The sequence below is a fragment of the Elephas maximus genome, chromosome 6 (genome assembly GCF_024166365.1).
Source record: "Elephas maximus indicus isolate mEleMax1 chromosome 6, mEleMax1 primary haplotype, whole genome shotgun sequence".
NCBI lineage: Eukaryota > Metazoa > Chordata > Mammalia > Proboscidea > Elephantidae > Elephas > Elephas maximus.
In genome coordinates, this window is record NC_064824.1 from 57,291,765 (window position 1) to 57,319,320 (window position 27,556).

At 37.3% G+C, this 27,556-nt stretch overlaps 1 protein-coding gene across 2 annotated transcripts in view; it reads right to left on the bottom strand.

Annotated features, from left to right (window-relative positions):
- The window catches only part of LY75 (lymphocyte antigen 75), a 157,746-nt gene that overhangs the window by 77,786 nt on the left and 52,404 nt on the right, over positions 1-27,556 (bottom strand). For both annotated transcript variants that reach the window (XM_049888785.1, XM_049888784.1), the window contains exons 14-24: positions 19,015-19,096; positions 18,018-18,086; positions 15,844-15,958; positions 14,029-14,064; positions 13,509-13,684; positions 12,466-12,533; positions 12,094-12,173; positions 11,347-11,486; positions 9,332-9,437; positions 8,936-9,096; positions 1,610-1,739 (exon numbers count right to left, since the gene is read on the bottom strand). In XM_049888785.1, coding sequence (XP_049744742.1) covers positions 1,610-1,739; positions 8,936-9,096; positions 9,332-9,437; positions 11,347-11,486; positions 12,094-12,173; positions 12,466-12,533; positions 13,509-13,684; positions 14,029-14,064; positions 15,844-15,958; positions 18,018-18,086; positions 19,015-19,096 — 1,163 coding nt within the window. The remainder of the gene's footprint in view (positions 1-1,609; positions 1,740-8,935; positions 9,097-9,331; positions 9,438-11,346; positions 11,487-12,093; positions 12,174-12,465; positions 12,534-13,508; positions 13,685-14,028; positions 14,065-15,843; positions 15,959-18,017; positions 18,087-19,014; positions 19,097-27,556) is intronic.

Sequence of the window (27,556 nt, forward strand, 5' to 3'; positions counted from 1 at the left end):
ATTTGGTATGACATATTTTTAAAACTAAAGTCAACTTTTTTTTTTAAGTAATTGGAATATCTATAAAGGTTCTTATTACATAACAAAGTTTTTTAAAAAATGTTAAAAACTCATTGTGTCCCATGAGAAATAATTTAATACTTTAAAAAATCTTTTGGAAGTATGAATGACTCCTATTTTAAAGTATGCATTTTACTTTTATTCGGATTATAGGAAGGCATAGTGATCTATTTATAATGCTTCACCTTTTTTTTTTTTTTAAATCTTTTCCCATTTTTAAAATTGTGCTTTAGATGAAGGTTTACAGAGCAAATTAGTTTCTCATTAAACAATTAATACACATATTATTTTGTGACATTGGTTGCGAACCCCACGGCATGTCAACACTCTCCCCTTCTCAGCTTTGTGTTCCCCGTTACCAGCTTTCCTGTCCCCTCTTGCCTTCTAGTCCTTGCCCCTGGGCTAGTGTGCCCACTTAGTCTCATTTTGTTTTATGGCCCTGTCTAATCTTGGGCTGACAGGTGAACCTTAGGAGTAATTTCAGTACTGCATTAAAAGGGTGTCCAGGGGCTGTGCTCTTAGGGTTTCTCCAGTCTCTGTCAGACGAGTAAGTCTGGTCTTTTTTTGTGAGTTAGAATTTTGTCCTACATTTTTCTCCAGCTCTGTCCAGGACCGTCTATTTTGATCCCTGTCAGAGCAGTCGGTGGGGATAGCCAGGCACTATCTAGCTGTGCTGGACTCAGTCTGGTGGAGGTTCTGGTAGTTATCGTCTGTTAGTCCTTTGGACTCATCTTTGCCTGGTGTCTTTGATTTTCTTCATTCTCCCTTGCTCCAGATGGGGTGGGACCAGTGGAGTATCTTAGATGGGCATACACAAGCTTTTAAGACCCAAGACACTACTCACCAAAGTAGAATGTAGAACATTTTCTTTATAAACTATGTCAATTGAGCTAGTTATTCCCCACAACAATGGTTCCCAGCCCTTAGCTCAGTAAGTCAGTCCCTCAGGGAGTTTAGATGTGTCTATAAAGCTTCCGTGACCTTGCCTTGGTCAAGCTGTGCTGACTTCCCCAGTATTGTGTACTGTCGTATCTTTTACCAAAGTTACCGCTTATCTATTGTCTAGTTAGTGCTTTTCCCTCCCCATGCCTTCCCTCCCTCATAACCATCAAAGATTGTTTCTTTCTGTCACAACCTTTTTTTAAGTGCTAAATGTAACAATGAATCTTAACACTGAACTAAATTAAAAAAATAAGGTTCCTCACTCCCTCGCCCATGATACAAAGTAAAATCTGAAAAATGCTAAGAGTACAAAAGAGAACAAAAATCAACCATAACTTGCTATCAATAGACAACTACTATTAGCATATCCCATCAGACACTTAATTTTGATATTTAATTAACTACCGCAATGATACTTGAAAAAAAATCACATTCCGCTTGGGATAATCTGACTCACTGAGCCAATTTGCATTTAACCAAGCTAAAATTTTACAAAGGGCTACGTAATTACAAATTAATGTGAATTCATTTATAAGATTTTTCAGAAGAAGAACTATACATATCTAACAGCATAAAGTACCATAATTAACAAGACAGTAATTTATACCTGAATACTTCTGACAGAGAGACATAGTGTAATGTTCATTGCAGGAAGTAAAATTCCATGTCCCAGTAAAAGGTGACTTTGGAAGGTTGAGTATTAGAGCACAGTCATAGTAGGACTCTTCTTCAAAAATCTAAAGAAAAAGGCAAATATATAAAAGGAATCATAAAACAGTCTGAAGATCCTATCATGAGAACTATAATCAGATTGGATTTTTCTTCCTGCAAAAAAATTCCATGAAGGAGCTGACCTTGAAATTACTAAGAAAACCCTGATAAACTTTCAAAGATGGGAAAGGGCAATTACCTTTAGAGATTACAAAACAAAAACTGGCAATGTTAATAGATACAACTCAAAACAGATAAAGAAAAACTGTTAGAATAAAGAAAAAAAAAAAAACCACAGCTTTAGTAATATTTAATAAGGAGCCCTGGTGACAAAATGGTTAACATTATTGACTGCTAACCAATAGGTTGGTGGTTTAAAATCACCAGCCACTCCACAGGCGAAAGACATGGCAGTCTGCTTGCATAGAGATTTACAGCCTTGGAAACCCTATGGGGTCGCCATGAGTTGGAATCAACTCGATGGCAGTGGGTTTGTTTTTTTTGGTTTTTAGTAATATTTAACACTCTGCTCTCAGTCTTGACAGTTCAAGTAACCAAAAAAGTAATGATTATTAATTCAGTTCTATTACCACCACCAAGCCCATTGCCATTGCCAATTCTGGCTCATAGCAATCCCATAGGACAGAGTAGAACTGCCCCATAGGGATTCCAAGGAAGAACCGGTGGATTTGAACTGCCAGCCTTTTTGTTAGCAGCCGTAGCCCTTAACCGCTACGCCACCAGGGTTTCCTCAGTTCTTTTAGATTTATGTGAACTTTTTATAATGATAAACTACGTACTACACAAGAGAGTACACCTTAAAGCTTTGACCCTATCCTAGCCACTATAAAAACTTCTAGAAATTAAAAAAAATCTAGATTTCATTCTCTGATCTAAAATCTGTAATACTAGAAATAAAAATTTAATTCAAAGTATATTGTTCCTATATTTTCTGTATGTCTGAAACATATCACACATGAAAAGAAAGTGAAAGAGGTAACTCAGAGAAATAAGGATCACTGTTATTTACAGATTACGATGACCTAATTAGGAAACCCAATAAAATCTAATAAAAAATTCTGAGAAGTAATAAGAACTTTTAGTAAGATGGATGCCTATGAAATATGCATATAAAAAAATCCCTAAACCACAGCTTTCCTGTGCAGGTTTGGTTCCAGACCACCACAATAAGGTGAGAATTGCAATAAAGCAAGTTACATGATTTTTGTTTGTTTACAAATGCATATAAAAATTATGTTTACACTATACTGTAGTCTACTAAATGTGCAATAGCATTTTAGCTAAAAAAGAAAAAAACTATGTGCATACCATAATTTCCCCCACACGTCTGTCAATTTGTCATACTGCGGGGGCTTGTGTGTTGCTGTGATGCTAGAAGCTATGCCACCGGTATTCAAATACCAGCAGGTTCACCCATGGTGGATAGGTTTCAGCTGAGCTTCCAGACTAAGACAGACTAGGAAGAAGGACCCAATGGTGTACTTCTGAAAAGAATTACCCAGTGAAAACCTTATGAATAGCAGTAGAACACTGTCTGATATAGTACATAAAGATAGATATCCTAGGCATTAGTGGGCTGAAATGGACTGGTATTGGTCACTTTGAATTGGACAATCATACGGTCTACTAGGCCGGGAATGACAACTTGAAGAGGAATGGCATTGCATTCATCGTCAAAAAGAACATTTAAAGATCTATCCTGAAGTACAAGGCTGTCAGTGATAGGATAATATTCATACACCTACAAGGAAGACCAGTTAATATGACTATTATTCAAATTTATGCACCAACCACTAAGGCCAAAGATGAAGAAATTGAAGATTTTTACCAACTTTGGCAGTCTAAAATTGATCTAATATGCAATTGTGCTCATAAGGAATCTGTACATGGATCAACAGGCAGTTGTTTGAACAGCACAAGGGAATACTGCATGGTTTAAAGTCAGGAAAGGTGTGCACCAGAGTTGTATCCTTTCACCATACCTATTTAAGCTGTATGCCGAGCAAACAATCTGAGAAGGTGGACTATATGAAGAAGAACAGGGCATCAGGATTGGAGGAAGACTCATTAACAACCTGTGTTATGCAGATGACACAACCTTGCTTGCTGAAAGTGAAGAGGACTTGAAGCACTTACTGACGAAGATCAAAGACTAAGCCTTCAGTATGGATTACACCTCAACATAAAGAAAGCAAAAATCCTCACAACTGGACCAATAAGCAACATCATGATAAATGGAGAAAAGACTGAGGTTGTCAAGGACTCATCAGCACCCATGGAAGTAGCAGTCAAGAAATGAAAAGATGCATTGCATTGGGCAAACTGGCTTCAAAAGACCTCTTTATAAGTGTTGAAAAGCAAAGATGTCACCTTGAGGACTAAGATGCACCTGACCGAAGCCATGGTGTTTTCAATTGCGTCATACACATGCGAAAGCTGGACGATGAATAAGAAAGACCAAAGAAGAAACGACGCCTTTGAATTGTGGTGTTGGAGAAGAATCCTGAATATACCACGGAATGCTAAAAGAACAAACGAATCTGTCTTGGAAGAAGTACAACCAGAATGCTCCTCAGAAGCAAGGATAGCAAGGTTATGTCTCACATACTTTGGACATGTTATCAGGAGGAATCAGTCCCTGGAGAAGGACATCATGCTTGGTAAAGTAGAGGGTAGGCAAAAAAGAGGAAGACCCTCAATAAGATGGACTGATGCAGTGGCTGCAACAATGGGCTCAAGCATAGCAAAAATTGTGAGGCTGGCACAGGACCGGGCAGTATTTCGTTCTGTAGTGCATTCTGTCGCTGTGAGTCGGAGCTGACTTACAACAACAACAACACACCAAAATTTTAAAATACTTTATTGCTAAAAAAAGCCAACCATCATCTAAGCCTTTCATGAGTTGTAATCTTTTTGCTGGTGGAGGGTCTTGCCTCAGTGTTGATGGGTGCTGACTGATAAGGGTGGTGGTTGCTGAAGGTTGGGGTGGCTGTGGCAATTTCTTAAAATAAAGACGATAATGAAGTTTGCCACATCAATTGACCCTTCCTTTCATGAAAGATTTCTCTGTAGCATGCAATGCTGTTTGACAGCATTTAACCCACAATAGAACTTCTTTCAAAAAAGGAGTTAATCCTTTCAAACTCTACGGCTGCTTTATCAACTAAGTTTATATAATATTCTAAATCCTTTGTCATTTCAACAATGTTCAACAATGTTCAACAGGAGTAGATTCCATCTCAAGACACCACACTTCTTTGCTTATCCATAAGGAGCAACTCCTCATCTGTTAAAGTTTATCATGAGATCACAGCAATTCAATTACATCTTCAGGCTCCAATTCTAATTCCAGTTCTCTTGCTATTTCCACTGCAGTTACTTTCTCCACTGAAGTCTTGAACCCCTCAAAGTCATCCATGAGGGTTAGAATTAACTACTTTCAAACTCCTGTTAATATTGATATTTTGATCTCCTTCCATGAATCCTTTTTTTTTTTTTCCATGAATCACAAATGTTCTTAATAGCATTGTCTTAATGAAACCTTTCCAGAAGGTTTTCAATTTACTTTGCCCAGATCCATCAGAGGAATCAGTATCTATGGTAGTTATACCCTTACAAAATGTATTTCTTAAATAATAAGACTGGAAAGTCAAAATTATTCCTTGATCCATGAGCTATAGAATGGATGTTGTGTTACCAGGCATGAAAACATTAATCTCCTTGTACATCTCCATCGCAGCTCTTGGGTGACCAGGTGCATTGTCAATGAGCAGTAATATTTTGAAAGGAATCTTTTTTTTTTTTCCCCTGAGCAGTAGGTCTCAGCAGTGGGCTTAAAATATTCAGTAAACCATGCTGTAAACAGATGTGCTGTCATCCAGGCTTTGTTATTCCATTTATAGAGCATAGGCAGAATAGATTTAGTGTAATTGTGCTTTAAGTGAAAGTTTACAATTCAAGTCAGTTTCTCATACAAAAACTTATACACACATTGTTATGTGACCCTAGTTGCTCTCCCTACAATGTGACAACACACTCTTCCTCTCCACCATGTATTTCCCGTGTCCATTCAACCAGCTCCTGTCCCCCTCTGCATTCTCCTCTCACCTGCAGACAGGAGCTACCCAGATAGTCTCATGTGTCTACTTGAGCTAAGAAGCACTCTCCTCACCACTATCATTTTATGTCTCAGAGTCTGGTGTAATCTTTGTCTGAAGAGTTGGCTTCAGGAATGGTTTTAGTTCTGGGCTAACAGAGAGTCCAGGGGCCATGTCCTCTGGGGTTCCTCCAGTCTCAGTCAGACCATTAAGTCTGGTCTTTTTACTAGAATCTGAGTTCTGCATCCCACTTTTCTCTTGTTCCATCAGGGATTCTCTGTTGTGTTCCCTGTCAGGGTGGTCATTGGTGGTAGCCAGGCACCATCTAGTTCTTCCAGTCTCAGGCTGATGGTGTCTCTGGTTTAGGTGGCCGTTTCTGTCTCTTGGGCTCATATTCTCCTTGTGCCTTTGGTGTTCTTCAATCTCCTTTTGAAGTTTGGTGTAATTCTTAAGGACCCTAGGATTTTGGGAGTGGTAAATGAGCATTGGCTTCACCTTAAAGTCACTGGCTGCATTAGCCCCTAACAAGAGAGTCAGCCTTTCCTTTGAAGCTTTGAAGCCAGGCATTGGCTTCTCTCTATCTATGAAAGTCCTAACTGGCATTTTCTTCCAATATAAGGCTGTTTCATCTACATGAAAAATCTGTTGTTCAGCGCAGCAATCTTCAACAATTATCTTAGCGAGAGCTTGTGGATGACTTGCTGCAGCTTCTGTATTAGCACTTGCTGTTTCACCTTGTACTTTTATGTTATCAAGATGGCTTTTTTCCTTAAACCTCATGAGCCAACCTCTGCTAGATTCAAATTTTTCTTCTGCAGCTTCCTTACCTCTCTCAGCCTTCATTAAATTCAAGAGAGTTAGGCCCTTGCTCTGGATTAGGCTTTGGCTTAAGGGAATGTTCTGGCTGGTTTGATTTTCTATCCAGACCAGTAAAACTTTCTCCATGTCAGCAATAAGGCTGCTTCACTTTCTTATTATTCCTGTGTTCACTGGAGTAGCGCTTTGAATTTCCTTCCAGAACTTTTCCTTTGCATTCACAACTTGGCTAACTGTTGGGCGCAAGAGGCCTAGCTTTCGGCCTATCACGGTTTTTGACATGCATTCCTCACTAAGCTTAATCATTACTAGCTTTTGATTTAAAGTGAAAGGAGTGCAACTTTTCCTTTCACTTGAGCACTTAGAGGGTATTGGAGGGTTATTAACTGGCCTAATTTCAATAGCGTTGAGCCCCAAGCAGAGGGAAAGAGACGGGGAGCAGTCAGAACACGCACATTTATTAAGTTAGCCGTCTTACATGGGCACGGTTTGTGGCACCCCAAAACAATTACAATAGCAACATCAAAGACCACTGATCACAGATCATCATAACAATAATAATGAAAAAGTTTGAAATATTGTGAAAATTACCAAAATGTGACACAGAGACATGAAGTGAGTACATGCAGTTGGAAAAATGGTGCTGACAGACTTGCTCGACACAGGGTTGCCACAAATCTTCAGTTTATAGAAAACGTAATATCTGTGAAGCTTGATAAAGCGAAGAGTGATAAAATGAGTTATGCCTGTGTATCAGTAAGAAAATGAAGGAAAAGCTGACACTCAAGATCAATAAGAAATAGAATACCTATAAAACTTCGCTGAGTGATCTCAATAAAGATGTGAATAACCAGCGATATACTACGCCATATTCCTGAATTGGAAGATTAATAAGATGTCAACTCACCCTAAAATTTAGTAAAATTCTCCTCAGGATTTTAAAAGTTTAACTGTTCTGGTTGAAAAACTGGCTAAATAACCCTAATGTTTGTTTGGAAGAAAGGACAAGCACAGCTAAAAATATTTTTATATTTGGTCAAAATCCTCTGGTAACAGATTTGGATGTTGTATTACCAGGCATGAAAACATTAATCTCCTTGTACATCTCCATCACAGCTCTTGGGTGACCAGGTGCATTGTCAATGAGCAGTAATATTTTGAAAGGAATCTTTTTTTTTTTTTTTCCTGAGCAGTAGGTCAATGGGTGTTAGTCCATGCTTTCACAGGTTGTGAAATAAGTGCTATGCAATTTGATGCTGCTGTGAAAAACGAGGGCATCAAACGAAGTCTGGGTAAGCCCTTGTTCTTTTTTTTTGGTAAAAGCTTTATTGAGATATAATTTATAGTCCATACAATGCACCCATTTAAGATACAATTCAATACTCTTTAGCAGAGCTTCAAACTCATTCAAAATGGTCCAGTAATTGCCATCGTAAGCAAGGGCTGCATAAGTGTTACACTGCAACCAAATCTGTTACCATGGGATTTTGACCAGAGCAGGAAACAAACAACTGTACCCTGTTAAAGACGGCAGCCCATCACACAGCTTTGAATGTACGTCGCTCTCCACAGTCTGGCCATTAATGTCGCTCTTCAAAAGTCCTGCCACACTCTTTCCTCCTGAAAGTTTCAGGAGCCAGATGCAGAAGACTGGGTTATTGGCAGGACATGTTTTTAAACCAGCGTAGTCAGCCGCCATCTTTGAGCAGGGAACAGCTGTTTGTTTCCTACCCATTGCCATTGAGTCAATTCCAACTTACAGCAACCCCATAAGACAGAGTAGAACTGCCTCATAGTGTTTCCAAGGAGTGACTGGTAGATTTGAACTGCCAACCTTCTGGTTAGCAGCCAAGCTCTTAACAACTGTACCACCAGGGCATCAGTCAAAATCCCGCAGCAACAGAGTTGGTTGCTATGCAATGCATAAGTGGTCCTTGTTTATGATGGCAGTTACTGAATCATTTTGAACTGGTTCAAAGCCCTGCTTTTTAGTATATTCACAGAGTTCTACAACCACCATCCCAATCAATTTTAGAACATTTCACTATGTAAAAAAGAAACCCATACTCTTTAGCTATCACCTCCCAATCCCTTCAGCCTTCCCAGCCCCTGGAAACCACTAATCTACTTTCTATATCTATAGATTTTCCCTCTGGGCATTTCATATAAATTCATATAAATAGAATCACACAATTAATCCTTGTTCTTAATCCAGTAATTTACAGCAGACTTGGGTATTTCACAGAGCTATAAAGATTTAAAAAAAAAAACAAAAAAAAACCACTTACATTTCCTGGTATTCTCAACTTCCGCCCAATCAATAATGGGTGGAAGTTACTGTATGTCAGCTCTTTGTTATCTGTCCATTTCTGCATCCTTTCATAGGCCTTCCAGCGCAATCCAATCCATAAAGTAGCTTCCATATCCGGAAGCAAGGATGTAATAAAGTCTGTTGGAAAAAGATTTTTTTTTTAAGCATTTGACTGATTCAAATTAAATATATACCAAAAATGTCAATGGTTATTTCTTGCTTATCTATCAGGAATAGTCTCTTGGTCTGTAAGTAGATCTGGACTGTAAAAAGTAGTTTAATAAGATTATTTTTATATGTTACTTTCCCACAGCTTCTCATAAGGAACTTGGCCCAAGATCAGAATATAATGTTTCCAAAACAAGTCTGTTACCTTGTTCAGTCTGGCTCAATACTGAAGGCAGTGTGCCACCATGGGCGTGACAAGTGTCGCTTGCTTGAGAAAATGTAAGAGACATGGGTTTGATCTTTAGAAAACACTGCAAACAAAGAACACACATGAAGCATAAGACTCCAGACATGAGAAACCTCAAACAGGAAGTAAATGCCTCATTTTTAGAGAGCTACTAATTTTCAGCCTGTGAGATGCAGTAATTTACAAAGAAGTACCATAATAATGCAGGTGTACACTCGCCAGTTAAATAACTGCAGAGTGGTGTTCAAACAACTATTACTATTTTCTAAATCTCCTATTTGTTGAGTACTTCCTCTGTGCTAAGCAGTTTGCATAGCATTATCTCATTTAATTCTCCCAACATATTTGAACCATAAGTGAAACGGTTATATAAGGTTAGCATCTGGACTCTGTTCCATCTGATTTCAACATCTGTGCTCTTATTCATCACCTCGGAACATCAAAAACCACCTTTCAAACAAATTATGCCCCCCTCTCTTGGCAGGATATTTTAATTCAAATTTACATCAATTTTTAATGTAAACTAACATAGTCCAGTACCTTAGGAAGAAAAAGATTGTCCTAATTTTAAAAAGTCAAAGGACACCACTAATATTTTATCTTTACTATGGATATTTTTAGCTGTCAGACATCTCTTTCTTTCTCTTTATGACATTATGATCACTTTGGTGTGGGACAGTATGCTTCAAATTATGTTCTTTGAGATTTTCTACAAGATGTTTTAGATATTTTACTTACTCAAGATGTTCTATAGTCAAATAAATTTGAGACATGCTGGATTACATAAAGTGAATTAGGCTTCCTTATTACATATCTCTCCTTGGCAAACTGTGGCAGAAATTGCTGCTTCCCTACCTATCTCCACCTCTTCCTTCCTAATAGAATCTTTATATAATTATGGATGGAAATATGTTCCGCTGAGAAATATTTCTCAGCTTCCTTACAGATATGAGTGGCCAATGAGATGTAAACAATATCACTGGGTGGGGCTTCAAGAAAAGATCCTTAGCACACCTGAACTTGATATTAAGGATCACAGAGCAGAAAGACAAAAGCAGCCTGGTTTTGGAGACTTCTTGCAGCTTCCATACCAGCCACAGCCAGCTTACCTTCAGACTTCTTTAATGTGAGAGAAGAAGCATTTTAACATACAATAGCATCTTCTGTTTTTAGCAGCCAAATGCAATGCCTCACAGATACATCTACCAGTATAGATTATGCATCTCAAAGAGGCAGATACGACTGCAGCATTTCCCAAAACTGTTTATTCATAAAAACCCCTTCGGAGGCAAGATTAATGATTAACATTTTGTATTATATGCATATTCCCTGAAAAGTAGTTTGAGAAATGCTGGTCTAATTTGATTGGCAAATGTTGCTTGGATGATTCCCTTGAGGGGAAAAAGAAAACTCAGCCAAAAATTAAATCAATTTCCGACATGCCATAGAAATGTTATTAGTTCTCATCAAGTCAACTTCAACTCAGGAGACCCCATCTATGCAGAGTAAAACTGCTTCATAGAGTTTCAAGGCTGTAATTTTTCAGAAGCAGATCACCAAGCTATCTTCCAAGGTGTCTCTGGGTGAGTTTGAACAGCCAACCTTTTGGCTAGAAGTCAAGCACTTAACATTTATACCATTAGGGACTCTTGTCATAGAAATAGTCCTGATTATTCAATGTACTACTATCCACTGAAAGATCAACTTCAAAAATTTAAGTGCTAGTAGCAACAAAATAAAAACACTGTTGTTGTTATAAGCAACAGAATAGAAACACCTACAGGCATGACTAATTTGAGAGTTAACTTCTGATACCACCCATGGTTTCTCGCAATGCAGAGGACTAGGTGGGGTGTTTAAATATGCAGAGTCCATCTTAGTGAAGTTATCTGATGGGGTACTATTCTGTCATCAGTCATACAACTTTCATGAAAGTAATCATCATTTGCACAATGTTGCAATTCGCTTTTTACCTTATTCTGAAAAGGAATCCAATCCCCAGAACACTGTACTTTAGCTGCAGATTCTGGACTATATTTCTCTAATGAAGATACATTATATTTTTCACATATGAAGGGTAACTTGGTATTACAATCTGCTGGCTTATTTAAATCTGAGAAATAAAAAAGCAGGATTACTGTGGTGAGAATTTTTCATTCTGCACATTTTAAAAACAGTTCAGTAGTAAAGAAAGGTGCTTTAAGTCAATCTCTCCCAAATGGTTAAAATACATTCTTTTTCTTCTCTGGCTATTTTTGTGTTCCATTATTATTTATATCAGTAGGTTAAAGTATACCAGTATTGCCTATAAAATGTACACATTCAATACAACTATCATACCACCTGAAGAGTGATGGGAGGAAGTAGGAAGAAAGGTGAAGAGGAAGGCTAACAAGGGAGAAAGGAATTTAAACTATATTTTAGAGCTTTTTTTTTTTAGAGCTGCTGCTTGTTATCTTTGCAAATTTGTTTATATACTTATTAATTATGAAAGTAGTAAGTTTTATTTCTAAGTAGCCATTTTAAGATAAAAGACATCAAACATTGAAAGTGAAAAGCATCTTTGTTTGCATTTGGAATTTGAGCTATTGTCATTAAAAACAAATCAGAATAAGATCAAACTACCAAACATATAGTCAAAAGGGAAACAAGACTAAGTGGTCAAACTTGACGTTGGCCTATTACATAATCAGCATGAAAGGATGTAGAATTAACTTTACCTCTGAGCCAAGTCTTGGCAGATATGTACAAGCATTCCTCTCCAGACGTCACAGGAAAGTGATACCATGGGCGACGTGAGCTGAAACAAAAGAAGACATTTGGCAACTTGTAATGTATTCAGATGTTCCATTCAATTTTTTAAGGGAAGTGATTTTAATTCCCAATTTAATGTTAATGTCATTATTTTATACCGCTTTTTTCTTGACACCAGTGTGCAAAACGACTTGGTTTCTTTAGTGTCGGCACTTTATGGATTAGTGTTCACAACTATTTAACCATTCAAAAATAGTAATCCATTTAGTAAAAGGGAAACTGGGTCTGCTTCTTTTAAATGATAGCTTCATAAAGGCAGCATCAATAATGTCACATACTATATAAAAGGATGATCTGGTAGCTGCTCAGTAGTTCTCACCCACCACTTCTGCTCATCACCAGCGATCTGAAAAACAAACCGAACTTCCTTATATGTGTTGAGTTTTCTAGGAGAGTTCTGATTTAAATACCCGGTCTCATTGTACCACAATCAGTAAAATTTCCAGATACTTCATTACTTTGGCCTCCAAATTATAAGAAACCAGGACCTTTCACCAAAAAAGTAGTTTGAAAACTCTTTGCATATTCACAAATCCTATTCAGATACAGAAAATATGTTTTCCACAACTATGGGCATATGGTAATTGGACTAATACCTTAATTAGGCATATATCAATGTCCTATTGCAGTTAAGTATAAATTTAAAAATACACCAATTATTTTTCCTCAAAAAAAAAAAAAGCTATTTTGCAAGGAAAAAAACAAAGGTAGTATTAATAGTGGTGGTTCCGTGGTAGAATTCTTGCCTTTCATGCAGGAGACATAGGTTCAATTCCTGACAAATGCACTTCAAGCACAGCCACTGCTCATCTGTCAATGGAAGCTTGTGTGTTGCTATGATTCTGAACAGGTTTCAGCAGAGTTTCCAGACTAAGACAGACTAGGAAGAAAGGCCTGGTGATCTACTTTCAAAAACTAGTTAATGAAAACCTTATGGATCACAACAATCTGATCCTGTTGTGCAGGGGGTCACCGTGAGCTGCGCAGCTAACACCCGACTCAACGGCAGCTAACGACAACGACATTAATAGAAACAGAAGCTCAAGTTAACTATAAAGTTAACATTTAGTAAAAAATGTGACAAATAATTAGGATCATTTATATTCTTTCCTAAGTATCATCACATAAATTGACATTTATTAGTAATCTTGAATATTTTAAAACACTAAGCATTCTATATTAATTTTTCTAACATGGAACAAATCTTATTTTCGAGGAACATTTAACTTCTGTAGATTTTGGCAGGGTTTTCTGAAATAGTTTTTAATGGAATAAATATAAAAATTAGAAAAAGATTTTTAAATGGATTCTTTTAAATTACATTTGCTATTTTGTTTCTGATGGCTTTTAGTCCTGCAAAGGATGTTACAGTAGCAAGAAAGCTGTGATTGCTAGCACAGTACAGGATGGCTTCTTCGTAGCTTAAGTGAGGATCAGCAACAAACCAATATTCACTCCCTTCAATTACAACTGGAGGTCCATGAATTCCAGCACGCTCTACGGAAGAAAAGGAAGGAGAATATGAGTTATGCAAGCCAAACCAAAGTGCACCCTCTAAGCAGTGAGAAGATTAGCGCTTCCTGGCCAGGGCAGTGCTGATTCATGGAACTAAGGACTACTGAGCCAGCTACCCTTCCATCCCCTGCACTCACAAGAAGGCGGGGAAAACGCAGCCTCATCTCCCACCAGCCACTCACCTTCCTCACCTGCAGACAGTCTACTTTCCTTGAAGATGTGCTACAGAAGAAGCTGGCACTTAGGCCTGGGCTTAAGTAATTAACTAAATCTTTTATCTAAAAGGTAAAAGCTGCTTCAGCTAAATTTCAGATTTCTTAACTCACCTGGATTGTACCAGTCTGGTATTTTTAGAGCGCGGCCTGTATAAGGAAGAAAGCAAGTAGCTTAATTTTAGTATCCAATTACAGGTCACAGTATATTAAAAGTAGAGTCTTTAATGCAGCTCAAAAGGACTTGTGATATTGCTGAGGTTCACCCATTTCTGCCCAAACTATTTTGTTTCATGTTATGATCACATTAGTTTAAATTTTGTAGAGCCTGTGCTAGAGCTATTTTAGTGGCAATCAAAAAGGACAATCTAATAAATATTAATAAATTTTTTTTTTTTTTTTTTATTAACAGCTCTTTACCTTGTGCCATGAAGTCAGAAAGGAAAGGGGAAGGTTTCTCTACCTTAAAGAATTTGTTATTTATTGGGTTAGACTAGGTGAATGAAATATAACTAACAATTAGCCAGTATAAATAAGTGGTGATATTGCATACATTAGAGAAAGGCAGTATGCACCAAGGTAATCATCACTGTGGGATGAGGTTACTCAGGAAACACTTCTCCATCTAGAGAAGTATGAGTTGATAAGAGTATTTATTGCCTCCCAGGAAACAGTGTACAATGATCCAACAGTGAAACTTCTGAGAAGGTAAGAGGAAAAACCAGAAAACGAAAATAAGTTAACCAGGCTGTCTGGACAGAAACAGAGGAAATGTGGTATATACAAAGAATTATGACCTTTGAAGTTGGTCAGGTCAGTGTCCAAATGACCTCAGACACTTTGGACTTTTAAGAAATCCTATCAATACACACACATACACACACACCCACAAAATCCTTCTTTGATTAGTTAGTGTCCAGCCAGTTTGCCTTTGTGAAAAAGACTTCCCAGTTATATATTTAATGTCATTTCTGAGGCTCTTTTAAAGGCAATATAATGACCTTTTTTAGGGAAAAGGACAATCTTCTAAAAGACAGGTCTATTAACTAACCTTTGGGTTCCTTGAGAACTTGTCAGAAAATACACCTTTAATTTCAAAGATACATTTAGTTCAGAAATTTCTTCTAGAACTTTCTTTCATTTACTACTAATTGATTTAATATATCTAATATGTTTGCTTAAAAAATAATTTTGGGAGTTGAAATCTCCTCAACATTTTCTTTACTAAAAAGCTGGGTGACATTTATTCCCCCAACCTCCTTTTAGGGGCCCTGGTTGCACAATGGTTAAGAGCTCAGGCTGCTAACCAAAAGGTCAGCAGTTTGAATCCATCAGCCACTCCTTGGAAACCCTATGGGACAGTTCTACTCTGTCCTGTAGGGTTGCTATGAGTCGGAATCGACTCAAAGGCAATGGTTTTTTTTTTTTTTTTTAAATCTCCTTTTTGTCATCAAAAGGCTCTACTGTCAATCTAACTGGTTCTCTGAATTTGAATTACATAAACTATTAACAGTTTTGGAATTCCTTGAAAATTGCTTTTCAATTTTTCAGGGATCTGCCAAATTTTTATTTCTTGGCTCCTGCCTCATTTTTCCCAAGCTCATCTCATTTTGTCCTTCATTTCTCATAAAAATAAAAAGGATTCCCTCTGCTTTTACTTGAAATAGTCTTTCATTCCAAAATCTAATGTGCCTAAATGAGCATTAAATTTAATCTGCTATACAAATTCTTCAATGATCAAAGAGAAAGGTACCACCTAATTTCAATATACCAGCCTTCTACTAGGGCAAGGGGCTTAATATATTTATTGCATCTTCATAGAATTTCTTTAATTATAATTATAGATTAAAATGCTTTCTTAGGTACTTTTGGCTCAGCATTCACAAAGCTAACATGAGAAGGCTGTGAAAAGGAATACCTAGCACCTACCTTTTGGAATCTGGCACACCCATTCAAGTTTTGCATCACAAGCAAAAGGCCTTAAATAAGTGAATTCTCTGTCATCATGGAAATGCCAGCCTCTTCGCCATGGCCTATGAAAGACCTAAAAGAGGAAAAGGATTGTAGAATATTTTAAAGTTGGTAGACTTTAAGGCCTATGGTGTTAAGTCTTTATCTCTATTTTAGCTCTAGGACCTAAGATATTTAATGAATGAATGCATGAATGAATGAAGTGTTTAAACAGTAACAGCCTAAGCAAGAGCCTCCAAAGGGGTTGATAAAGGGAATATATCTTAAGAAAAGCCATGTGTACATCCAAAATGTAAATTTTTGTCTGTCTTTTTTTTTGCTGGCATGAAACTGTAGAATCTTACACCTTTAACTTTGGAAAAGACCAAGCTAGAAAGGAATTTACAGTTCAGTGGTTTCCAAACACCAGGCTGCAATCAAAGCAGATGTGTAAGATAGTTACATAAAAGTCCACCATCTAGGGCCCAGGCACTGTTTCTGGTGTGGCTCTGCCATTTCTGGCATGTTGCCCTCCTCCATGTGGTTCCAGACGGCTCACTTCAAATTCCAGCTAGCAGGCAGGGGTGGGGAGTACATCCTGGGATGGGCATCCCTCACTTTTTGGACTATTTACACTGTCAAGAGTCTGATGGGTACCACAGAAGGTGAGGTAAGCTTCCCTTATAGAACACTGCCTGGCTAGGTTTGTCCGTTATGCAGGCTGCATGAGAGTTTCTTTTACCGTGATTTTGGGTAGATTTTCAAATCTATTCATGTATTTTATATGCTACTTACATAGAACAGAGTTTATTGCTTCAATGTTCTGGATACTCCTGGGAAACTTCATATGCTTCTCTGAAGTTTTTACACTCTTGTGTGTTAAAGTGGGAATTCTATAAAGAGGATATGGAGCTATACAGTTTATTACTACACCTGTTACTTTGAAAATGGTGCTCTCCAACAGCTTTCTCAGTTCTTGAGTGTATCAATCTTTCTGTGATATTTCTAGTCAAACACCTTCTTCTTGAATTTCTTTATTGGACTTAAATAGCCAAGATATTATCTAAACTTCTTCTCCTTTCTCATCCTCTTTCACTTTATGAGTTTGCAATTGCCCCAAATATACTTCTTGGGCCTGTGCTTTTTTTTTTTTTTTAAGTGTATATTTTTCCTTCAACTCTAGGTCTCTTAATTTCAACCTGCTGTAGGATATTTCTCACCACTTACTTAGAACTTCCAAATACCTAAAATAAAATGTACCATTTTACTCACAAACCAGTACCCCTCCTGCTTCTATAAATGTACAGTCATATAGCACTGTGATTAAGGTACAGTCATATGTGGGTTTAAATTTCAGTTCTGTAAGTATGTAATGCTGGATAAGTTACTCAAAGCTTAAATTTCTTCATCTGTAAGATGAAAATGGTAACAGCATTTACCTCACAAGGTTGGTTAGGTATTAAGTGAAATAATATATATGACCTGCCTAGCACTGTGCCTGGCTTATAAAGTAGTCAATAAGTGTTATCTTTATCTGTGATGATAAATGATATCTGTTATCATTATCATCATCATCATCACTCTCCCATAACATTCCTGTTCTTGCATAAAACTCATACTTCACTTCCTCTGCCATAGCCCTTACACGATGGTATTGTAATCGTTTACTTGTCTTTATCTCATATTAGACTGTAAGTTCTATGAATACAAGGGCTATGTTGTATACCTTATTCATTATTGTATCCCTGTCTTAGTTATCTAGTGCTGCTATAACAGAAATATACCACAAATGTGTGGCTTTAACTAACAGAAATTTATTTTCTCACTGTTTAGGAGGCCAGAAGTCCGAATTCAAGGCACCAGCTAGGGGAAGGCTTTCTGTCAGCTTTGGGGGAAGGTCCTTGTCTCTTTTCCTTAGCTCCTTGGTAATCTCCATGTGGTGTGCCATCTTCATTGAGTGTACATTTTATCTTCCAAAACTGAGTATAGATTAGGTTGCTTGAGGGACGGGCCATTAGTGTATTTCCTCTAATCTTTCATGGTGCTTAACATCATGCTCCATACACAAAAACCACTCCATGGATCTGTTGCCTGACTGAACACGATGCCAGGTTTATTTTTGAAATATGCAGATTTTCTAGCATTGTACTAACCTTGACAGCAGCACAGTCTCTGATGTCATAATCCTGCTGAAACTCGTTTGGCATGAAAATAGTAGACACCTGAGAAGGCAAGAGAGGCTTGAGAATTTAAGGTTGATGTATAAAATTTGCAATGTAGATGTAATTTAAGCAGTTTTAATAACTCAATCATTCATATGCCATGGAGGGCAAACCTTTTTAATCTCTCTTTTTAAAAATCAGGACGCTAAATCATAAGAAGACTTAGAAAATGTCATAAGTTTCCAAACAAAGGAAGCAACAGTTTCAAAAGTGGAGGTTAATCATGTATTAAGTTCACTGCTGGAGTCACAGAGAATCCTCCGTTTGCAAAAGACTTTTTTCCCCCATGTGTTGAAATGCTAGTTGTTTGGTTAACTAATGTCAGATATGCTCTAATTTGAAAAAACTTGACAAGTTTTACACTTAGGAAGAACATACAGTGAACTGATACCTGATCATGTGGAGCTATTTAATATGCAAGTATGACTTTGCTCCCTAAATATTACTTAAAAACTTATCAGAGTAATTAAAAAATTTGAAATGATATTTAAAAAAATTTTAAGGCTCTCCCAAACAAATCATTTCCACTAATAAAGATATTTTCTCTCTTACATAACTCTTGTATTTTCAGATAATAAAAATAAAAGTTTCTCATTGTAAAAAAAGGGGGGTATAAAAATAATACAAGGAAAAATCAAATATCACCTGTAATCCTACCCCAAAATGACCACTATGTCTATGTGTCTATATTTTTGTTTTTTGGAGCTATATATAGAGAGACTGCATGTATTTTTTTTAATAAAATCGAGACTAGTAATTTGTTTCCCCCCAAATCATATATGTGAATCTATTTCCATTTCAATACAGATACATCTATATAATTTTAATGACTTCGTTCTATGTGGATGTATTACTTAACAATCAGTTTACTTTTTATTGAAGCAAACACTCCTTCCAAATTACCAAAAGCAAGATAGCTTTAACTTACTGGTGTACGATCACTCCATTGCCAAGATCCTTGTAAATCTGGGCTCCTTTTATTCAAACCTATCCATAGCCAACGCTGCTCACTATGTAAAAATAAATTTTAACATTTATTTTAAAAATATGAACATAAGCACTTGGCAAAAATACTTAGTATTCACATTTCTAAAATGCTTAAGACTTATAAGTTTATTCAGAGTATCTTTTCATTAACTGAAAATCACAGTTTCAAGCTGTATAAAACAGGTCTTCTGAGATGAAACCAAATGCTTAATATAGAGTAACCTAACCTAACTAAGGAAACCCTGGTGGCATAGTGGTTAAGTGCCACAGCTGCGAACCAAAGGGTTGGCAGTTCAAATCCACCAGGCGCTCCTTGGAAACTCTATGGGGCAGTCCTACTCTGTCCTATAGGGTCGCTATGAGTCCAAATCGACTCAACGGCACTGGATTTGGTTTTTGGTTAATCTAACTGTTGCTGTTAAGTTGATTCTGACTCACAGTGACCCTATAGGACAGAGTGGAACTGTCCCATAGGGTTTCCAAGGCTGTAATCTACGGTCGCATGTTTCTCCCAAGGAGCAGCTGGTGGATTCAAACCACCAACCTTGCACTTAGCAACCGAGTGCTGAACCACTGTGCCATTACAGCTCCTCTTAATGTAGGGTAGCTGTAGAAAAAATATCATACTTCTCAAAACTAAAGTTTGTTTTCTTCACATGAAAGGCAAAAGCTAGCCTGCCTTGGACTATAAGAGAAAAAAAAGTTTGTGATTATTTCAAAACTTCTATTGCAACATTATAATATTAGACAATTTTTTTAGACAGAAAAATGCGAGACAGTTTAGATACGAGCACAATAATAGTATTTCCTCAAAGCATTTGTCTTTAACACAATCAAATTTCTTTTTAAAAAAACAATATAGAACAAACCATTTGGCTAATTTTTTTTATTAAACCCAATTTAAATAGTTTTTCATCACTCGTTCATTTTAAACTAAATAAATATCTGAATATCTTCTAAGTGCCAAACTCCATAAGTTATATCACACATATATAATTAAGCGATCACTTATGTAATTATACTTAATCACTTACAAGTATTATACTTTTGTGTACAAGGCGTTGCATTAAGTGCAATGGGTGATACAGAGAAGTGTAAGATCTAATATCTACCTTCAAGTGGAATAAAAGCTAGTCAGGGAGACAAGACATAGATGAACAAAGAAAATGTGATCAGACCATTTCTGAAAGATATCAAATAGGTTGGACAAATTTAAGTGCTATAGAATTTCAGAGAAAGAAGAGGTTATGGTGGACTGTAGGAAGTCAGGAAATACTTTGTGCGGTCAGGAGGACAAAAGATGAAGCCTCTAAACATGGTGGTGCAGGGGTGTCTGAGCCCCTCCTCTAACTTCACGAGGGGAAGGAGAGAGAATCATTATCAGCATCAACAGCCCAAAGCTGGTTCCTACGAGGCGAAGGTCAGACATTACCTCCACCCTCCAACCTTTTTACCAATTTTGACACCTGTCCCACCGCCCACGGCACTCTCTACTTCTCTACTGGGTTCAATAATTTGTTGCAGCCACACAGAACTCACAGATCATACTCACAGTTATGAGGTTTATTAGGGAAGTAACAGGTTAAAATTCAGGATCAGAAATGACTCAGGATACAGTTCTTCAATCAGGACAGGTTCTTCTCAGCTGTCCCACAGGCAGGCCTCTCTCTTGCCCTTGGCTTCTTGGCCCCTTGGCCCCTTGGCCCAGCCTCCACACTGCTCAGCCAAGTATTACAAAGCTCTTTAGTTCCACAGATAAGTGTTTAGAAGCACACCGCCCCACAAGTAAGCCCTGGCCCGAAGGCACTCAGCTCTCTTGCTCTCTCTTGCTCCATGGGCCAGGGGACCCTCTCTTGCTGGTCTCTTGGTTCTGCTGCCTCTGCTGCTGCCATTTCCCTGCTGCTGCTTCTTGCCGTCTCTCTCTCTCTGTCTCTGAGGCCTAGGGGGTTCTCAGAGCAGGGATCCTGGGTCAAAAGAACACATGCCACTCCCAGCTCTTCTTTCTTGGTAGTAGTTAGGTCCCCCCTTTCTGCCTCTGGCATGGCTCATTTTAAGCCTACCAAGATGGCAAAACTGTCCAATCCCCTTGTTAGGGTTTCATATACTTTATTTGCATGGTCCCACCCTCAAAAGGGTGCCATGCACTTTATTTGTATTATTAGCAAGCTGTCCAATCCCCTTGGTGGGCCACAAGCACCTTATTTGCATAGTCCCATCCAATCATTTGGTGGGAGTTACAAGGCCATGGTGAGACAGGCCATATAAAAGCAGTCCATGACATTGCAGAGCCACAGTTTGAGTGCTTTCTAGCCATAATTTGAGTGCCCATCATGTACTGGTATTCAGATTGGCCCAGAGGAGAAAGGGTAGGTATTCCAAGGAAGAAAAATACGTAAATAAACATACAGAGGCAGGAACATACATTGAAAGTGATCTCTTCCTCTCAAATAAACTTATGTTCTAGTTAGGGAGATATTTCCAGTATAAGTGATATAATCATGAAAATTTTTTCTCTTCCTCCGAACCCCTTAAAAATATTCCCTAGAATTTATTATACTCTTTAGGCCATAGTAAGTAGAACATTTTCTATATAATTTAAACTTCTGATGGCACACGATATGTTTTGAGCAATACATATATGTACATATTCTGTTGTTAGGTGCTGTCAAGTTGATTTTGACTCATCGCAAACCCACGTGACAGAGTAGAACTACTCCATAGTATTTTCTCGGCTGTAATCTTTATGGAAGCAGGTCTCCAGGTCTTTCTTTCACAGAGCTGCTGGATAGGTTCAAACTGCCAACCTTTCAGTTAGCAGCTGAGCACTTAACCTTTTGTACCACCAGGGCTCCTTATATGTATATATAGTTGCATATATATGTTGTTGTGTGCTGTCAAGTTAATTCTGACCCATAGCAACCTGATATAACAGAGTAGAACTGCCCCATAAGGTTTCCTAGGCTGAACTCTTTACAGCAGCAGATCGTCAAGTCTTTTCTCCAGCAATGCCACTGTGGGGGTTCGAACCTTTAACCTTTTGGTTACCAGCTGAGTGCTTAACCATTGTACCACCAGAGTTCCTTTACATTTATATAAATGTACATATCTAAAAACACAAGGGATATGTTCCAAACCTAAAACCAATCCCTACTCTCAAGCTCAGTAGAATATATGGAATATAAGCAACGTACAGCTGCATGACCTACTGGGAACTATAAAAAGCCTGCATTTTTACAAACTTTATTAGTGAACCAAAGGCTAGAGGACCTTAAATTTAAGTTAATTTCTCACCTTTTAATAAAATAATTGCTTTTATCTCTTTTTTTCAACATCCCCTCATATTTCAATATGATAAATACTTTTTCATCTTTTCAACCTCAGGCTTTTCAACTTCTTGCAATGGAAAATGAGGGCTGCCCTCTGGTTTTTATTGTTATCCTGCTTTCTTTCATAGAGAAAGATCACCAATTTGTGGGCTTAAGATAAAAACAATGGAGACAATTACGTCCAGTTTGAATTTAGCATCTATAAGAAGATTTGCAGTTTGGGTCTTCAAATAATCAGAGTTTTCTTAACAGCTTCCAAATTTATCATACTGCCTGATAGTTGGATTTCTAAACCACGTGGTCCATATAACTGCCATAAAGAGCGTAATTAAAGCCAGATGGTTAGAATAAAGAGGAGATTAAGTTTCCTTGAGGATATAACTTCATTTCTCTCAAATCTTTGCACATGATATATTTGGGCCTGGGGAATTTGTGCATAATTTTGTGTTCCCCTAAAGTAAGCATTAGATATTTTATCTTCTTTTCATAATCAACAGTACAGCCAGGAAGATGATCAAAGATGATTTGTCACCTGCATTTAACCTGTAGCCATCTTACACTGGCACCCTCTTCAGAGGTCTGTCCCCAACTTTTGCTATTCTCCTCAAGTGCCTACCCATTCCTTTCTCAGCCAATGGTTCCACCTCCTCCCACTTAGAAATCTCTCTGCTCTCAAACTCATTTATGGCTCCTTTGTCAAGACTTTGTAGCCCTGGTGGCACAGTGGTTAAGAGCTATAGCTGCTAACCAAAACGTGAGCAGTTCAAACCTAACAGCCACTCCTTGCAAACCCTAGGAGACATTTATACTCTGTCTTATTGGGTTGCTATAAGTTGGAATCGACTCAACAGCAATGGGTTTGGTTCTTTTACGGGTTTTGCTGAGACTCAGAGAGCAATTTCCTAGACAAAAGAATTTCCCAATTGTCCAAAATTTCTAATCTTCACTACTTTCTGACACTGAACTTAATTTCAACCCAGAAATTTATAGTTTTCACCTTCCTTTTCAAGAGATTCACAAGTGTGCTAAAAAAAAGTAGCAACTTTTGGGTTTTTTTTTTTTTTTTTTTCACAGTAAGAGGTGGAAAATATTCCCTGAATCATGTCTTGTCCCTAGTTTGAGCTGATTTAGTGGTAATTAGATAAACGGAAGAAGAAATTGGAAATCACATTAATCACTGCACACTTCTAATGTGGATTTTTGAAAATTTGAGGGAAAAAAAAATGTTCCTGATCATAACTGGGGAATCAAATCAAACTGAAATTCTCTCTCTTTATACATTTCTTCTACTTCAAGCACTAAGTATATGGTTTTAAGGCTATTATTAGGTTAAGAAGGCATTGCACAAAAGCTTAATATATTTGTGTTAAAATTTCTATTCTGAATCAAATTTCCTGCTGCATCTGGTTTCAAAGGAAAACAGTATCTCAGATATAACCCCCAACAAATATTATTTGATGAGGGTGCTTAGTCTGCAAAGCCATAGATTTATATGTAAATCCATTCACGCGACACCACAGGAGGTAGTGTACATAGCAGCAATGGTATTGCAAACAAAGCTTTCTTCTCTAACTCTGTGAATATTTTTGTTCTACAACGGGGTTGCCATTAAGAGTTACAAAGATCTTACAGTGTTAATGACTCGGTTCACCACGAATCCTTTTCACTGAAATACTAATAGAGATTTGGAATGTAGACCTGAGAATATAGCAGTAATCTGACATAACTCCCTGGCATGCAATACACAATCTGGGCAATGGACACCTTGCTGAGAAAGGTCAATTCCTGCAATAAAATGTTAAAGCTTTCAAAGAGTAAGCTTTACAATCATTTTTCAATATAAATGGATTTGCTTCCTTCCTTCCCTTCAATCCATGATTACAATTTTGGTTTTAGAGTATGTTCTCAAAGTACAACACAGCAAAATGATCTCTTTATGCATGGAGCAAACACTTATTAAGCAGACACCACACTCCAAGGCACTGTGTTACCTGCTGGGATAAAAGTACAAATGAAATATGGTCCCTATGAAAGAAGTGGGTATGAGAGAAGGGATTACGGAGATTTGTTTTTTCTTTGTGCATCAGTTTTCTAAACTCAGTATGCATTACTTTTGTGCTTAGGAAAAAAATTAAATATAGCATATTCCATGGAAAATCAATTTTGTAAAAACTATATGTGTATGAATGGAAGAAGATGGAAAGGATTTACAGTAAATGTTACTATGTTTATAGCTGGGAGACAGGGCTTGAGGTGGTTTTTATTTTCTTCATTACGCTTTCTTATAGTTTCCCAATATTACATAATAAACTTGTATTGATTTTTTAATTGCTGAGTTGGGTGGGGGAGGACGTGTGATCAAAAACAAAGAAACAAACCAAGAAAAGTTCCTTAACTACCTCTCAGACTTTAGCTTTGCTTCCTAGTGTGATCCATCTTGTATATAGTTACTCTTAATGATCATTTCTTAAAAAAAAATTCTAGCATATATTATATTCCAACATTTTCCATCAATTGATTCCCACAAATATCTACAACTTCACTGCTAAGTACTTAACATGGCTTCTGTTCCAGTTAGAGAATACTAATCCTTTGTTTGGTGTTATTCAGAATCTAGAGTTTGTTATCTCAGTATTTTACTTAAAAATACTTTAGCCTAGACAATATGATTTTGTGTGTGTCTAGGCTGAGATCTAGGAACCAGCAAGTTGCCCTACTTGAAATTTATCTCAGGAATTATCAGCGTGTATCAGAAACGCCATGCTCCAAAGGTAGCCACCTCAAGACTTCTGTGATCAAGAGCCATACCTGAGGCTTTGGTCACCAGCAGAGCGAATGTCAGAAACAGGTTTGTATCAGTCAGGGACATTAGAAGCTTGATAATCAGCATGATGTTAGAAATGGGCTGTGACTGATGAAATCTATTATCCAAGATATGGGGATTAGCTAACATGTTTAGAGAGACATTCTCTACCCTTGATGAAAGGGTATTAGAGTCTAATGAGGCCAGTAGCTTACATCTTGGGCTTGATCCATAAACAGCCCCAAGTCTAGTTATTGGGTCAGGCGATTGTGATTGCCTGATGCCAACGATAATGGGAACACAATCCTGCCTCTGGAACATTGTCACATCTGCCTCAAGTGAATCTTCCGTGCAAGTTAATGGTTGTTTGTTGTTGTGTGCCATCGAGTTGATTCCGACTCATAGCGAACATACAGGACAAGGTAGAATTGTCCCATAGGGTTTCCAAGGATCAGCTGGTAGATTCAAACTGCTGACCTTTTGGTTAGCAGCCTGAGCTCTTAACCACTTCGCCAGCCGGGCTCCAAGATAATGGTTAAAACATCTAAAAGGACAGCTTGCTAGATTGTTGGGACATGGTCAAGCTTACAAAACAGGTTTATGAAATGCTTTGTGACTGCTTGCAGTGAATATTTGTCCAGTAAGCGAATGTCTGTGTGGAAGGATGGGTCTGAGTTTTGCATTCTTTATAACCTACTCTCGAGGTTGTGGGAGAATAGCTATCAGACACTCCCCTCAAAAAGGACCTAAGGGTTAGTATGTTCAGATTGGCTTAGGCCAGTCTGCAATGAAATTTCCATATCTTAATTTCTAAATTAGACAATGAACCCTAGAATAACTGATATTATACAATAGTTGCTTAATAAATGAATACTTACAGAACACATCATCATATTTCACATTAGGTTCCCAATATGCCATAGTGAAACTTTACTTTTTTTAATAAGAAAAATATAATAGTGGATATATTAAAGCAAATCTTGAAAATCTAGATATTTTCAAGGAAAATATCTTTAAAATCACTCAAAATTTTACCTCCCAGAAGTAACCAGTATTACCTTTTTTTGGTGTACTTTTGCAGTCCACATTTTAATTTAAATATTTTTACTCTTTTATAATCTGCCTTTCCCTCTCTTAATATATTATAAACATTTACATCTTACAGTATTCTTTTTTTTTTTTTTTAATGGACGGGGATAAATTCTAAACAAAGATTAATAATAGTGATGTTAATAAGGATTCTTAAGTTTTTCTGACTCTCAAGGAAATGCATTTAATGCTTCATCATTAAATGTGATATTGACTATTAGTCTGAAGTATCTTTCTATTCTTAATTTATTAAGAATTTATATTAAATATATATTCATATATTAAGCTGGGAATGAATATTGAATTTTATTATTAAATGACTTGTTATATATAGAGTTACTAGTATTGACTCAACTCCCAACTTAGTGTTCTTAGAAGAAATCCTGCATGGTTAGGGCATGTTATTTGAGGTACCAGAATGAGCTAGAAAGTGGGTTCTAGAGAAAGATAGCTTGGGTTCAAATACTGGATTCTTTACTTACTAATCATATAACCTTGGGCAAGTTATTTTTGTTCTCTGTTATTTTACATCTCCTCATTAGGATAAAATGGCGATAGAAGTACCTAAAGATCCCTGGTGGCACAACAGTTAAGCGCTCGGCTGTTAACCTAAAAGTTGGTGGTTCCATGGGAGAAAACACTTGGCGATATGCTTCCATAAAGATTGTTGTGTGCTGTCGAGTCAATTCTGATTCATAGTGACCCTATATGACAAAGCAGAACTGTCCCATAGGGTTTTCTAGGCTGCAATCTTTATGGAAGCAGATTGCCAGGTCTTTTCTCCTGCGGAGTGGCTGGTGGGTTTGAACTGTGACCTTTCGGTTAGCAGCCAAGCACTAAACTACTGTGCCACCAGGGATCCTTCCATAAAAATTAAGTCCTAGAAAACCCTATGGAACAGTTCTGTTCTGTCACATGGAGTTGCTATGAGTCAAAATCAACTCAACAGCACCGAACAACAACAGCAGTACCAACCTTAAAGGTTGTGAGGATTTAATAACAGAAAATGCTTAGGACATTACTAGGCACATAATAAGCACTATATAAGTTATTTGTTACTACATCGTTTGTTAGTATTTACTTTTTCATTTCTGGTCAGGAGGTTGGTCTGTAATTCTTTATGTATCCATCTCAGGGTTTGATATCAGGATTAGGCTACTTTGTGAAATAAACCGGGAAGCTTATATCAGTTTCTGTGTAATAGAACTACTGAAATACATGGTAGTGATCTCCCCTTTAAAATTTGAAGGAATTAAAATAGAGAA